At 49.4% G+C, this 13,031-nt stretch overlaps 1 protein-coding gene across 8 annotated transcripts in view; it reads left to right on the top strand.

Moving 5' to 3' along the window:
- POC1A (POC1 centriolar protein A) overlaps positions 1 to 12,332 on the top strand; it is a 132,713-nt gene extending 120,381 nt beyond the window's left edge. For 3 of the 8 annotated variants that reach the window (XM_053600021.1, XM_053600022.1, XM_053600020.1), the window contains exon 11: positions 11,940 to 12,325. In XM_053600021.1, coding sequence (XP_053455996.1) covers positions 11,940 to 12,038 — 99 coding nt within the window. In that variant the 3' untranslated portion in view covers positions 12,039 to 12,325. Of the gene's footprint in view, positions 1 to 11,939 lie in introns of all 8 variants that reach the window. The other 5 variants (XM_053600024.1, XM_053600023.1, XM_053600019.1 and 2 more) reach the window with 2 other exon arrangements.
- Positions 12,333 to 13,031: the final 699 nt, after the last annotated feature.

Genomic DNA, 13,031 nt, shown 5'->3' with positions numbered 1-13,031 from the left:
AAACAACATACCATGCTCATGGCTGGGAAGAATCAACATTGTTAAAATGTCCATACTACCCAAAGCAATATGTAATTTTAATGCAATTCCTATTAAAGCTCCATTGTCATATTTTAAAGATCTTGAAAAAATAATACTTCGTTTTATAGTTTTATATGGAATCAGAAAAAACCTTGAATAGCCAAAATATTACTCAGCAATAAAAACACAGCAGGAGGAATCACGCTACCAGACCTGAGACTGTACTATAAATTGATAGTGACCAAAACAGTATGGTACTGGCACAAAACAGAGAAGTAGATGTCTGGAACAGAATAGAGAACCAAGAGATGAATCCAGCTACTTACCGTTATTTGATCTTTGACAAGCCAATTAAAAACATTCAGTGGGGGACGGCACCTGTGGCTCAGTCGGTAGGGTGCCGGCCCCATATACCGAGGGTGGCGGGTTCAAACCCGGCCCCGGCCGAACTGCAACAACAACAACAAAAAGAAAAATAGCCGGGTGTTGTGGCGGGCACCTGTAGTCCCAGCTACTTGGGAGGCTGAGGCAAGAGAATTGCTCAAGCCCAAGAGTTGGAGGTTGCTGTGAGCTATGTGATGCCATGGCACTCTACCTAGGGCCATAAAGTGAAACTCTGTCTCTACAAAAGAAAAAAACAAACAGACAAACATTCAGTGGGGAAAAGATTCCCTATTTAACAAATGGTGCTGGGTGAACTGGCTGGCAACCTGTAGAAGATTGAAACTGGACCCGCACCTTTCACCATTAACTAAGATAGACTCTCACTGGATAAAAGATTTAAACTTAAGACATGAAAACTATAAAAATACTTGAAGAAAGTGCAGGGAAAACTCTTGAAGGAATCGGCCTGGGTGAATATTTTATGAGGAGGACTCCCCAGGCAATTGAAGCAGTATCAGAAATACACTACTGGGACCTGATCAAACTAAAAAGCTTCTGCACAGCCTAGAACATAGTAAGTAAAGCAAGCAGACAGCCCTCAGAATGGGAGAAAATATTTGCAGGTTATACCTCCGATAAAGGTTTAATAACCAGAATCCACAGAGAACGTATTAGCAAGAAAAGAACACATGACCCCATCTCACGGTGGGTAAGGGACTTGAAGAGAAACTTCTCCAAAGAAGACAGACGCACAATCTACAAACACATGGAAAAAAGCTCATCATCCTTAATCATCAGAGAAATGCAAATCAAAACTACCTTGAGATATCACCTAACCCCAGTAAGAGTAGCCCACATAGCAAAATCCCCAAACCAGAGATGTTGGCGTGGAGATGGATGTGGAGAAAAGGGCACACTTCTACACTGCTGGTGGGAATGCACACTAATATGTCCCTTCTGGAAGGATGTTTTGAGAATACTTAGAGACCTAAAAATGGACCTGACATTCGATCCTATAATTCCTTTACTAGGTTTATACCCAGAAGACCAAAAGTCACAGTATAACAAAGACATCTGTACCAGAATGTTTATTGCAGCCCAATTCATAATTCCTAAGTCATGGAAGAAGCCCAAGTGCCCATTGACCCACGAATGGACTAGCAAATTGTACATGTATACCATGGAATATTATGCAGCCTTAAAGAAAGATGGAGACTTTACCTCTTTCATGTTTACATGGATGGAGCTGGAACATATTCTTCTTAGCAAAGTATCTCAGGAATGGAAGGAAAAGTATCCAATGTACTCAGCTCTACTATGAAGCTAAATGATAGCTTTCACATGAAGGCTATAACCCAACTATAGCACAAGACTATGGGGAAAGGGCCAAGGAAGGGGAAGGGAGGGGGGAGGTTAGGGTGGAGGGAGGTAATGGGTGGGGCCACACCTACAGTGTATCTTAGAATGGGTACAGGGGAAACTTACTAAATGCAGAATACAAATGTCTACATACAATAACTAAGAAAATGCCATGAAGGCTACGTTGAACAGTTTGATGAGAATATTTCGGATTGTATATGAAACCAGCACATTGTACCCCTTGATAGCACTAATGTACACAGCTATGATTTAACAATAAAAATAAATAATTAACAAAAAAAAAGAAAGTTGTGTTTAGTGTACTTCCTGAAGAGAGCTAATCCTCAATAGAGGTGGGGGTGGGGAGATGCAAACATGTCAGAGAAATCCTACATCCTTGAGATAATGTGAAACAGAAACACGGACCTATGGGCTCAAGGGACCAAATGCTCATTTTGTGTTGTTTGCAGCAGAGTGGGGGATTAAGGGGAGTGGTTAAAAACACAGTTTCTGAGCCTAGAGAGATGGGGAAGAATTTCTTTCTTTTTTTTTTTTTTTTTGAGACAGAGTCTCACTATGTCACCCTCACTAGGGTGCTGTGGCGTCATAGGTCACAGCAACCTCAACTCTTGGGCTTAAGTGATTCTCTTGCCTCACCCTCCCAGGTAGCTGGTACTACAGGCGCCCGCTGCAACGTCCAGCTATTTTTTGGTTGCAGTTGTTGTTGTTCAGCAGGCCTGGGCTGGGCTTGAACCCATCAGCCTCAGTGTATGTGGCCAGCACCCTACTCACTGAGTTATGGGCACAGCCGGGGGAGGAATTTCTTTAGAAATTCAGTGATTTTGTGCATCAGCTATGTGTGATCCTAGGCACATTAATATGTTGGACATCAGCATGAGAGAGAATCTGAATTTTTTCCTCTCTGAAGTTCAGGCCTCGAAGTTTTTAGTCATTGTTAGATTAGGGCTGGGTGGGAAGGGGAGAAACAAGGCTATTCCTTGACTCCTACTCCCACTGCCTGCTGAAGACCTCCTCACAAAAGACCAGCTGTTGGGGGCTGGTCACTTTTGCCTACTCACAGCCCTTTCCCTGCCCCACCATCATTTTAAGCGCCCCCGATCCAAGGCCCAAGCTAGAATGTGTGTTCCTCACCATCTATGCAGGCTTATCCCCAGGCTCATCCCCAGGCCTTGGGGACCTGGGATGACAGGTGCAGGACCATGCTCTTTGCATTCTCATAGCACTGAGGAACAGGCATTTATCCATTTAGTACTCAGATGACACCTACTATGTGCTGAATGCTGTCTGGGAATGGGAAGACAATAGTGAGCAAAAGTAAACAAAAACCCCTGTCCTCATGGTGCCAGCATTCAGACTGACTGACGATAACAGGCTACTCAAGAGCCAGCGTTTATACCCTCGGACTTAGTCTCCTACACTACAAACCATTAGGTGCTGCACAGTGGCTGGGGCCAGGAGTTAAAGGCTTGGGTAGTGGGAAGGGCTGGTCTGAGCCCGGCCACCTCTGTTCCTTTTGGTTCCCCCATTCACCCTTGATGTGTGAGCACACATGCATGCATGCACAAACACAGGCATACACCAAGAGGCAAAGTTGGAGCTGGTAGGAGACAGAGGCAGGGTGGCTGGTGGGGCCCAGCAGCCCCACTTTGTTTTGATAGCTCACAAGACCCCACAGCAAAGAGATTCCCCTTTTATTGCATCTGTTTTAGATCTTTAGAATCTGAGTAAAGTCAAAACCATGCTACAGGGAAGATTAATTCCACATTTTCCATCTTTGAAATGAAACCAAAGGAAAGTTAGACATTCTGTGTGACACAATTGAGACCAAGGTGTTGAGCCAATGGCCAGCTCTAAGACTTTCCCCCACCTGGCACAAGTGTCTCCAGTGGTGTGGCTGGTGACTGCATCCTCTCCCTGAAACCCAGGGCATCTGGGACCCCCCATATCCTAAATAATCAGGCTCTGTTTTGGCAGGGAGAGGGCTGAAGAACCCCAGTCCCACCAGGAAGACCTCTTGGGAGAGCCCAGATCAACCACAATCTGGGAAATGATTAAAAGGAACTTTTCTTTTTTTTTTTTTTTTGTGGTTTTTGGCCGGGGCTAGGTTTGAACCTGCCACCTCCAGCATATGGGACCGGTGCCCTACTCCTTGAGCCACAGGCGCCACCCAAAAGGAACTTTTCATAACAGGAGAACTTTAAGTAACAGCCAGACTACTACATGCATCAGTGGCTAAGACCCTCCCAAAACTGACCACATCTCCGGGGCCCTCTTCAATATGCATCCATGCCCAGGGCTTCCCCAACATCCCAGCACTCAGCCAGGGTAACGGCTGGGAGAATCATGTTGCCCAGATCACACCCCTGTGCCCAGCCTGACACAGAGCAGGTGTTACCTATGTCTTAGCTATTAATATGAATGTTGCAGTGGCTCTATGAGAGACTCATTTGACAGGCAGAGAAGCCAAAGCCCTGAGTCATATAACTTGTCTAAGGCCTTTCAGCCCAAGGCCATTCAGCAAATTAGTGGTCAAGTTCGCATTTGAACTCAGGTCATACAGCTGAGGAGCCTGTGTTCTTATCATATGGGACAAAAGTTCCCTGCCGGGCATCAATCTGATGACATTTTCCAAGGACCCACACCCATTCTCCAATCATACCATGCTGGGAGGAAAGGCAGCCAGTTACCTGAGCTCTGGGGCTGGGGCAAGGAGGCTCTTCAGGGGAGAAGAGCTGGAGCAAGCCTCAGGTAGGTGGATGTGGGCCAGGAAGGCAGTAGAGATGGGTGGCAAAGGGCTTGGAGGGCCACATGAGTGCCACTCCACGACATCTGGCTTTTATTCTTGAGCTCTTAGGTAGGAAAGGGTGCTTGAAACCCCACCCCCTGGGACTTTTCTTCTCTGGAGAAGAGGTAAGGAGGGCAGGGGGCAAAGGGTGATCCAGGGGCAGGGAAAGGGGAGCTGTCAGGAAGCCAAGGTGTGAGGATGGGGATTAAGTGGAACAGACAGAAAGTGAACCTGAGTGCTGAGGGTAGAACCTTGGGCCTCCAGCCCTGACTGAACTTTGGGAGGCCTTGTGCAGAAGGACCTCGTGCTGGAGCAGGGGTGGCTTGCCTGAGTCTGGCAGGGTTGCTGCTCTCTGCAGAGCCCTGACATGACTGCCCCTGCTGATGGTGAATCCAACACAGCAGCCAGAGGGGTCTGGGATGGTCTGGTCCAGTTGTGCCCTTCATCCCACAGCCCTTATCCAGGCTTTCCTCTCAGTCTGTGTGGCTCCCCATCTTGCCCCATCAGACGCTGATGCCCAAGTCTTCCTTTCTAGACTGCTAGCCAAGGCAGTTGTAGCACCCCTCACCACTGTGCTCCCAGCCCAGAGTGTTTGTTGGGATACATGGCTAGACGTTGGCATTCTACTTCTATCCTTGCAATGTGGCTCAGCCACCCTGTCCATCTCCACACCACCTGTCTTCTAGCTCACAGGGGAGCCCCAAGAGGGAACCTCCACTGTAGAAACCAAAGCCACTCACCCAAAAGTGTCTGGGCATCTCCTAGGGCTCTACACAGAGCCAGATGAGGATGTGGAGAAGTCTGGCAACTGGCCACCCTGGCCAGGCTGGATAGGGACCACTAGGAAGACAGCCTGTCCTAGAGCTGAGGGTAGTTAGGGTCAAGTAGGGAAATACTGAATGAGGACTGCACACAGGGAAGTATTTAAATTGTAAGGATCAGTGGCTCCTGTAGCTCAGTGGGTAGGGCACCAGCCACATACACTGAGGCTGGCAGGTTCCAGCACGGCCCAGGCCTGCTAAACAATGACAACTGCAACAAAAAAGTAATAGCCGGGTGTAGTGGTGGGCGCCTATGGTCCCAGCTACTTGGGAAGCTGAGGCAGGAGAATCACTTAAGCCCAAGAGTTGGAAGTTGCTGTGAGCTGTGATGTCACGGCACTCTACTGAGGGTGACATAATGAGACTGTGTCTCAAAAATAAATAAATACATTAATTAATTAATTAATTGTAAGGATCTAGCTAGATATCTGAGAAGTACAGATAAAGTGGCTGACTGATCAGCCTTGTTCTTTCCTCCCCCGTAAAATGTCATTTGCTGTCAAGGGTGGTGGAACAGTTGTGCCACCAGCCCAGACAGGACTGGTGCTGAGATTGTATCAGTGCTTAGAAGCCCCAAAGAGCCAGGGTCTTGTCTGCTGCCTATGGTGGATGCCTAACAAATGTGTGGGAGTGAATGATGTTATTGGATGCCCCTGAGAAGGGATATGAAGGCCTGTGGGTGTTCCATTGTCCCTCCAGGTTTTGAAGAAGTCATGGCTTCAGCTTCCCTGCCATGTTTGCATGTGGGTACATGAGGGAGGCCTTCAGCAAAGGTGGTGACAACAGTAGCTAGAAGGAGGAGCAGCTACTGGAAGAGACCTGACCCTCAGAGTACTCCTTTGGTCTGTATTCTGAAATGCCAATCCACTCTCTTCTGTTTCACCACTTGTAGGACCAGTTGACTTTGGTCAATTCTTAGGCCAAGCCTCTTTTCCCAGAGTTCATTCTGGAACCAGCACTCTACAAACTGGCCACAGACATGCAGGTGCACCATCCTTCCTGGGTGTACCTGCTCAAACTGGTGAGCTTAGTAAGATGGTATAGGGAGTAGAGGCTTCCCAGTTGTCTTCCCTTTCTAGCTGAGGGCGCTGGGTCCCCACCATATCTCTCTTCCCTGTTCAGCCACTCAAGGCCACCCACACTGGCCTCCTAACAGTTTTAAGAATGTGCCTCAGGACCTTTGTGCATGCCGTACCATGTACTTGAACAGCACTTGCATCGTCCCATCTTGTTGTTCCCAGACAGAGGCCTTCCTCAGAGTGAGCGCTCTCCTTCCCAGGTCTGGTAGCTCTGCATCAGCCGCAGAGCAAGTGGGGAGGCCATGGCAGGAGCCTGGACTACATTTGGAGCTCCATCCCTGTGGGCCACCCTGCTCTAGTTGTTTGTTCCCCAAACACTAAGAAAGGGGTGAAGAAGAAGCCTTAAGAGGAAACAAATAAGACCTTAGAGAGCTGAGGAAGAAAATGCAGGTTTCCACCTCATGAGGAAACTAGGCCAGGGAGAAAAAGAGGCCTGTGGGGCTGAAAGAAGGGAGGTCAAACTGGGAGAAAGTGGGGAGTCTAGGGAGTAGGTGGCCAGCAGGAGAAAGGAAGGACAGAGGAAAGGCCCACACAGCCCAAGGAAAGCACTCAGGCGTGGCTGGAGTGGGAGAGAGAACATGGGCATGAGAACTGTGCATCGCCGCAGGAGGTGTTCGGGGCAGCCAGGTGAGTTGTGCCTGCCTTCCTCGCTGCCTTGCCACTTTTCCAGGTGGAACGCATCCTCTCTGGGAACACTAGACTCTCACCTAGTCAGTGCCATGCCCAGAGAAGGACTCTTCCCAAACCTCTGCAGGGCCCATAGGGGTGTCAACGTTCCAGTGCCTCTCACCAGTGGTAGACTCAATACAGAAGCCCTGCAAACCCCCTTTGGCCTCTTGCAGTGCCCCAGGTAGCTGAGTCACACTGCAGAGGAGGTGAGGTCCTCCCTCAGCCATGTTGGAGGCTGATGGAGATATATAAACCCAGGCTCTGTCCCATATTGGACACCTGAACTGGCCAGTTTGGGCCATTGTTGGTATTAATGTGGGAGCTGGTCTCAACTGTTTAGGTCCCAACTGTTAGAGCCCGCGGGGCCCATAGCACACTTTGAGCAGACATCTAATTGCTTGATGCTGATAAAGAAAGGCATTTGAGTTGGTGAGATGCAGAGTAGAGGCAGCTGTCATAATGTCCCCAGTGTTGTGTTCCTTTTCCACTTGGAGTCGGGGGCCCAGGTGCCAGACGTGTCTCTGAGGATTGGCATTTGGTGCAACTTCTTGGGCATCACTACAGTTTTCAGGGGACTAAAAATAAAAGCCTGTCACTTAAAAATCAGTTCTTTTTATACCATGCTCAGAAGGCCCTTTAGGGTGTTACATAAAACGTCTTACACGTCTTGAACTGTGAGTGAGAGAAGAGGCACTCACTTTGTTAATGTTGCCCCAATAGGGGATAGATCACAATGTCTTTTCCCTTGAGCAGGAAAATTAGGACTCAAGTAGAATGTCATTGGGCCTCACCAGGGAGGATTTTCCTTAGAGAGTGCAGGCCGGTGAGTCATGCTTGAAACCCCACCCCCTGGCCTGAGCTTTTAGACTCACTGCCCAGCTACGGAGCTAGCCCAAGCTGGCCTCTCACTGTGCTCTTGGTTTTGATCCCCAGCACTGGGTCCTCCTACTCCCAGGTTGGGTCACCTTCGTTGGGCTATCCGTCTCTCATCTCCACTGAGCAGCTAGGCAGCCTTCCAGGGGGTGTCAGCACCATGAGCCCTCTGCTCACATGCAATGGATGCCCATCCCCAGCAGCCTGGGACCTTGTAGATTCACTTTCTTCTTCCCACCTTTTCCCTCCTTCCCTAGCTGCCCCAGGAGTGAGGATCTTAGCAGTAGGAGTCTCAAATGCAGAACACCTCTGCTCCTAGCAGACCATTCCATACCTCCCTGGCCCTTTCCACTTTCTCAGAGGGGTGTCACATGCAATCTGTCCCATCTTCTGGAGCCCACCTTTGCCTCTGCCACAGGGTCAAGTCCTTGGGCCATGTCCTCAGCCTCAGGGAAGGTCTCCTCTCTTGGATCCCCCATCTGCCTCACTACCAGGTGGTATTGGTTCATTCTTTGTAAATATCTCTGGTTTTATTCACTTTCCTCCCTAGTCTGTGTCCCCACCCCTACCCAAGCCAAAGCCACCATCATCCCCACTCCTTCTCTTGTCTCCACACCTCACCTTCCCACAGTCACTCACTAGATTATCCCCATGCAGCAGCCAGAGGGGTCTCAAATGCCTCAACCTCAGATCATTCCCCCAGGACCTCCCTGAAGCTCTGAGGGTGAAGATGGAGCTGCCTGGCATGGCTTACAGGGTCAAGTTCCATCTTTTGCCTTCTCTGAGGTCTGCTGTACTTATTCCAACATGTGAGCCTCGGTAGGTCCAGCCCTCCTGCTCCTCACCTTCCCTCCTACCTCAGAATTTTCACACACTTTTCCTTTGGCCCTGATGCTTTTCCAGCCTCTCTTGCCAGATGAACTGCACGGCTTCTGCTCACTCCTTTGTTTCCTCAGTGCTGCTTCCTCTGGCCTCTAATCAGGCCAGACCCCTGTATTCTTCCCAGCATGGCACACTGGCTTATTTGATTGCTCAGTAATTGTGTCCTTGAACCAGTATATACCTTGCAGGCCCAGCCAAGCCTGTCCACATGGTTGTCACTAGGCCAGTACAGGGCAGTGTTCAATAAGGATTTGAGTGAGTGAAGGGAGTGTCCAGGGCAAGGGTCAGCAAACTTTTCCTTAAATGGTAAATATTCTAAATTTTACGAACCATGGAGTCTTTGTCACAGCTACCACTGTCACCAGAAAGCAGACATAGACAACACATGAACCAGTGAGCAATGGCAGTCAAACTTTATTTACACAAATGGGCATCAGGGTATAGTTTGCCAACCCTCAGTCTAGAGAAACAACAGAATGCAGTCAATGGCAAACAATGTTTTGAAGACCAGGGTTTCTGTGAAAAGGGCTATGGTTTCCTAGAAATTGCTATTAACAAAGTAGGAAAAGGTTATTCAGAAACAAGCTCCCAGGTGACCCTCTAACATTTGTGACTTTGGAGATATATGAGCTCTGATGACCATACACCACAAGCTCCCCAACACGAGGTCCCTGAGCCTGGGAGAGGAATAGTATCAGGTTAAAGTGACAGTGCCAAGGTGTGGGGTCCTCATTCTTTCTGGCTTCCTGTCTCGCTAAGGAAAGTGTGTTGTATAAAGTTGAGCCCAGGGCAGTACCTGTGGCTCAGTGAGGAAAAGGGTGTTGTTTAAAGTTGAGCCCAGGGCGGCACCTGTGGCTCAGCCCCATATTCCAAGGGTGGCAGGTTCAAACCCAGCCTTGGGCCAAACTGCAATTTAAAAAAAACTGCCGGGCGTTGTGGCAGGTGCCTGTAATCCCAGCTACTTGGGAGGCTTAGGCAAGAGAATCGCATAGGCCCAAGAGCTGGAGGTTGCTGTGAGCTGTGACGCCAGGGCACTCTACCCGAGGGCAGTACAGTGAGACTCTGTCTCTACAAAAAAAAAAAAAAAGCCTGTTTATCTATTAACATGCTGTGAAGTGCCCCCTCAAAGCTCAAAAGGAAGGGCCCCCACCTGGACTGGTACCCTTCATTCAGGAGCTGACTGAAATAGGTGATTCTTCTCTGTTTGGAGAATTTCATGTTGACAGATGTAATGGGCACATCCCTGTAAGTTCGGGTCCAGCACATGGAACTTCCATGGAACTGGCCCAGCACATCATCCAATTTTCTGGGTACCCTATTTTCATGTTTAGAAAGTGAGTTCCTATGAAAAGTTTTTTAAGAAGTAAAGGCAGAAGAGTGAAAGCAACAGGCTCAGCTCCCCCGCTGTAGCCTTGAATTCAGGGCCATTGGAAAAAGTCTGGATGAGGAATGATTTTGGCTGTATGTGAGTTTCACAGCAGCCAGTGGAAACTTCCACAAATGCTGCCCCAGGCCAGCCGGGGGCTGTTTCCACCACCACTTTTACGAGATGCAGACCCCTTCCCTGGCTGGCTGGCCAGCACAGGGGGTGTATGATAGTCTCTCTCAGCTCAGCCTCTGTGCAGCTCATGTTCCATGGGCAGCAGTTTTTCCAGGCTCTGTCCTGTGACCCAGGGTTCAGAGCCCTCGCAGCTCCCACCAGCTCATTTAGAAGGGGCTGGCCACCAGGCAGAGCACCCTTCATGGCAGCTGACATCCATGTGGGATGCTATGAGAATTTACAGCAACCTTAGAGGGGAAACTCCCTCCCAAATGTTTCAATGTTTTATTAAATGTATGAAAGTAAAGTTTCCTTTCCACTGGACCCAGGCCCAGAGCCTTCATGAAGCCCTAGGGAGAGGGGCAAAACCACTGGGGAAAGTCTACAGGTGAAATTAATATGATTCTTCTGATGCGTGTAGGCCACATAGTACATGAATCAAGCCTGCTATGCTCACAGTGGACTCGTCCAGGGGCTGGTGTGGGCCTGGCTTTCCCTCAATGAAAGAAGTGAAGTGATGGTCAGAACAGTCATGGCCAATGTGAGCCAGCCCCTCAATGGGTGGGGGTTCAGGGCTTTCAGACACCACTGCCTCTCTGCCGACACTCAGTCCAAAGCCAGAGGAGGTGGACAGGTTTTTGCAGCCTGTCTTGGAGCCATGTCTGTGGGACTAGCCCTTGAAACATATGTAGCACTGGCACCTGTGGACATTTAGCACGCCAGGTGGCTAGGTCCACAAGTGAGCCATTGCACTAGGCATATAAAACCAGGGGAGCAAGGGTTCAACCTCAAGAAGGCAACGTCAACAGGCATGGTCTAGTGGCCAAAGTGCTGAGCTGACTCAGTTACCTGTATTACAAGCTTGGTGTTGTCCTTCCCACTCACAGAGAGGGAAATGGGCTCAGAGTTGTGTTGTCATTTGTCTGTGATTGCCCCAAGCCTAAGCCCTAGATGGCACATCCTACAGTAGTCCTCATCCAACTTGGTCCAACAGAGACAGATTTTCCTGGGCTCAGGTGACTCCCTTGCCAGCCTAGGAGGCCCTTCCAGGTGTGGAGTGCCTGCCTCCATTTGTTGACGAAATTTTCTCACCTCTGGAATGGAGATGGTTGATGGTCTCCAGCTGTTTAGAGCCCAAATAAGGAAGCTGGGATTGCTCCAGCACTTCAGTTAAATATCATACCGCCAGAGCTGGCGATTCCTGACCAAGGGCGGGGAACCTGCTGTCTGCTTTCCCTCACTGTGTCCTCCCCCTGTCCACAAACATCAGAGACCAACCATCCAGACCCAGGAGGAATTGATATGAAGAGGAAGAATGGACATGAAGACAAGGGCTGCCCTAACAGCCACCAAAGACGAGGAGCCAGGAAAACCCCTAGGCAGGAAGAGCTGGCCCCTAACATTTGGGCAGTGGGCTGAGGCAGCCGAGTAGGGACTGGCCAACGAGGTCTGTAGGGCAGCCTGGTGGCCCCTTCATCCTCTGAGCCTGACCATTTGTTTTGCAGACAGTCTCCATCCTGGAGCAGCGGTTGACACTGACAGAAGACAAGCTGAAGCAGTGTCTGGAGAACCAGCAGCTAATCATGCAGAGAACAACACCATGATCGGGGGAACAAGAATCAGGAGCTCGGTCGATTTTGCGGGGGGTGGTAGTAGGCCAGGGATTTGTACTGTGGACTTGGGTAAAGAAATAAAGGGGATTCAACTTTATTCAACTGTGAGAATCACATCCATACCAGACCCCCTTCCCCAATATTATGGATTTCTGAGTTCTGCCTCCACCTTCCTGTTTGCACCAGGAGGCTCCACCTGGCAGCCAGACATCCCCAGCAGACAGGGCCCACACCAAAAGGATGCTTAAAACCTGACTACCAGGACCACATTTCATTTTTTCTTTTTTTTTTGCAGTTTTGGCAGGGGCCGGGTTTGAACCTGCCACCCCCAGTATATGGGGCCAGCGCCCTACTCCTTGAGCCACAGGCACCCCCCAGGACCACATTTCATTTAATGTAAAGGGGCCACTTGAAAATATTTGCTGCTGGGTGGCTCCTGTGGCTCAGTGAGTAGGGCGCCAGTCCCATATACTGAGGGTGGCGGGTTCAAACCCAGCCCTGGCCAGATTGCAACAGAAAAATAGCTGGGTGTTGTGGCGAGCACCTGTAGTCCCAGCTACTCAGGAGGCTGAGGCAAGAGAATCACCTAAGCCCAAGAGCTGGAGGTTGCTGTGAGCTGTGACGCCACAGCACTCTACCGAGGGCGACAAGATAAAACTCTCTCTCTAAAAAAAAAAAAAAGAAAATATTTGCTGCCTTGGAGTCCCAAGATTGCAGCTCCAAGATGCTTTGTCTTTCACTCACCATTCAGACATGTGACTGGCTTCTCCCATCCCTGCTAATGGCTCAGGAATTGACTGCTTATTGGTTGGATGAGCTGGGAGTTTTCTCTAAATCTGATCAAAGGCCCAAAGTGGGTGCATCAGGTTTGTCCAAGAGTAAGCCCTCTGGAGTGGGTGGTGACTTTATAGTGGTCTTGGTTTTTGTTCCACACATGTTCACTGGGACCGGGTAGCTTCCTTCTCCCTGCATATGTGAGAGCAA

This window comes from Nycticebus coucang, chromosome 8 (assembly GCF_027406575.1).
Source record: "Nycticebus coucang isolate mNycCou1 chromosome 8, mNycCou1.pri, whole genome shotgun sequence".
NCBI lineage: Eukaryota > Metazoa > Chordata > Mammalia > Primates > Lorisidae > Nycticebus > Nycticebus coucang.
The sequence above is the reverse complement of the archived record's forward strand: the minus strand, read 5'-3'. Positions and strand labels throughout refer to the sequence as shown.